This window comes from Cetorhinus maximus, unplaced genomic scaffold (assembly GCF_964194155.1).
Source record: "Cetorhinus maximus unplaced genomic scaffold, sCetMax3.hap1.1 HAP1_SCAFFOLD_4533, whole genome shotgun sequence".
NCBI classification, from domain to species: Eukaryota; Metazoa; Chordata; class Chondrichthyes; order Lamniformes; family Cetorhinidae; genus Cetorhinus; species Cetorhinus maximus.
Window position 1 is genome coordinate 12,501 of NW_027600436.1, and position 2,009 is coordinate 14,509.

Consider the following 2,009-nt stretch of genomic DNA (forward strand, 5'->3'; position numbering starts at 1 on the left):
TCACCTCCTACACCCCTCCCTATCCCTCTAACCTCCTCCAGCCCCTACACCCCTCCCTATCTCTCTAACCTCCTCCAGCCCCCTACACCCCTCCCTATCTCTGTAACCTCCTCCAGCCCCCTACACCCCTCCCTATCTCTGTAACCTCCTCCAGCCCCCTACACCCCTCCCTATCTCTGTAACCTCCTCCAGCCCCTACACCCCTCCCTATCTCTGTAACCTCCCCCAGCCCCTACAACCCTCCCTATCTCTGTAACCTCCTCCAGCCCCTACAACCCTCCCTATCTCTGTAACCTCCTCCAGCCCCTACAACCCTCCCTATCTCTGTAACCTCCTCCAGCCCCTACAACCCTCCCTATCTCTGTAACCTCCTCCAGTTCCCTACAACCCTCCCTACTCCCCGATTTCCGTGGCTCCACCCTGGGGAGATGGGTCTTAACCTGTTCTATGCCCAGCACTCGGCGCCATCCCTCACCCACCCTTCGCCGCTTCATGGTCTCCGCGGGTCCGCTCCGAGATTCATGCTCACCTCTCCCTCCCCTCTTTCAGGCAAGTGAAGAAATCGACGCTGAACCCCAACGCGAAGGAATTCAACCCCACCAAACAGCTGGCCCCTGTGGTAAGTACAGCCTGGCCTCTTCCGTGGCATTGATACCCGCCCAACAATGTCCATGCCACTACCGTGAGTAATCGTGAGGATGTGTTGCCTAGATGAGGCTTTGCAGTCGTGTAGAACACCGGGGAGAAGAGCAGGAGGAGGCCATTCGGCCCCTCGAGCTTGCTCTGCCCCTAATCCAGCCTGTGGCTGATCGTCCACCTCAACTCCACCTTAATCCAGCCTGTGGCTGATCGTCCACCTCAACTCCACCTTAATCCAGCCTGTGGCTGATCTTCCACCTCAACTCCACCTTAATCCAGCCTGTGGCTGATCTTCTCCCTCAGCTCCACCTTAATCCAGCCTGTGGCTGATCTCCCACCTTGACTCCACCTTCCCGCACTCTCCCCATATCCCTCCAAAAACCTCTCGATCTCAGTCTTGAGTGTTGTGGGAGCTGCAACTCATCCAGGCAAGTGGGGAGTATCCCATCACACTCCTGACTTGTGCCTTGTAGATGGTGGACAGGCTTTGGGGGAGTCAGGAGGTGAGTTACTCTCCCAGCCTCTGACCTGCTCTTGTAGCCACAGTATTTATCTGGCTGGTCCCAGTTCAGTTTCTGGTCAATGGTAACCCCCAGGATGTTGATAGTGGGGGATTCAGTGATGGTAATGCCATTGAATGTCAAGGGGGCGATGGTTGGATTCTCTCTTGTTGGAGATGGTCATTGCCTGGCACTTGTGTGGCGCGAATGTGACCTGGAATGTCTCACTGCTTGTTTCTGCTTACAGGGCAAACCTGCGAGTACACCCACCCCACCGAGGCCCCAGACACAGCCCAGTCCATCCATCATGGTCACCCCTGGCCAGAATACCATCTACAACACCCAGTATATCTCCTACGTGCACGGAATCCACCACGGAATTCACATGAACCCCGCTGTTCAGGTAGGTCCCCACCTCCCCTCGGCCTCTCTGCTGCAGCGGGCACACGTTCCCCTCCTTTCACCTTCCTCTCTCTCTCTCTCTGTCTCTCTCTCTGCCTCCCTCTCTCTCTCTGCCTCTCTCTCTCTGCCTCTCTCTCTCTCTGCCTCTCTCTCCTTGCCTCTCTCTCTGCCTCTCTCTCTGCCTCTCCCTCTCTCTCTCTCTCTGCCTCTCTCTCTCTCTCTCTCTCTCTGCCTCTCTCTCTCTCTGCCTCTCTCTCTCTCTACCTCTCTCTCTCTGCCTCTCTCTCTCCCTCTCTCTCTCTCTCTGCCTATCTCTCTCTGCCTCTCACTCTCTTCCTCTCACTCTCTGCCTCTCTCTCTCTGCCTCTCTCTCTCTCTCTCTGCCTCTCTCTCTCTCTCTGCCTCTCTCTCTATCTGGCTCTCTCTCTGCCTCTCTCTCTCTCTGCCTCTCTCTCTCTCTCTCTGCCT

At 56.4% G+C, this 2,009-nt stretch overlaps 1 protein-coding gene across 1 annotated transcript in view; it reads left to right on the forward strand.

The window, feature by feature from the left end:
* Nucleotides 1-1,542, forward strand: part of LOC144678529 (ataxin-2-like protein) — a gene marked incomplete at its 3' end in the record, with an annotated part of 12,471 nt that extends 10,929 nt beyond the window's left edge. Inside the window, exons 6-7 of the mRNA XM_078538281.1 lie at nt 550-619; nt 1,387-1,542. Of these exons, the coding sequence (XP_078394407.1) occupies nt 550-619; nt 1,387-1,542 (226 nt within the window). The remainder of the gene's footprint in view (nt 1-549; nt 620-1,386) is intronic.
* Between the last annotated feature and the right edge of the window lie 467 nt (nt 1,543-2,009).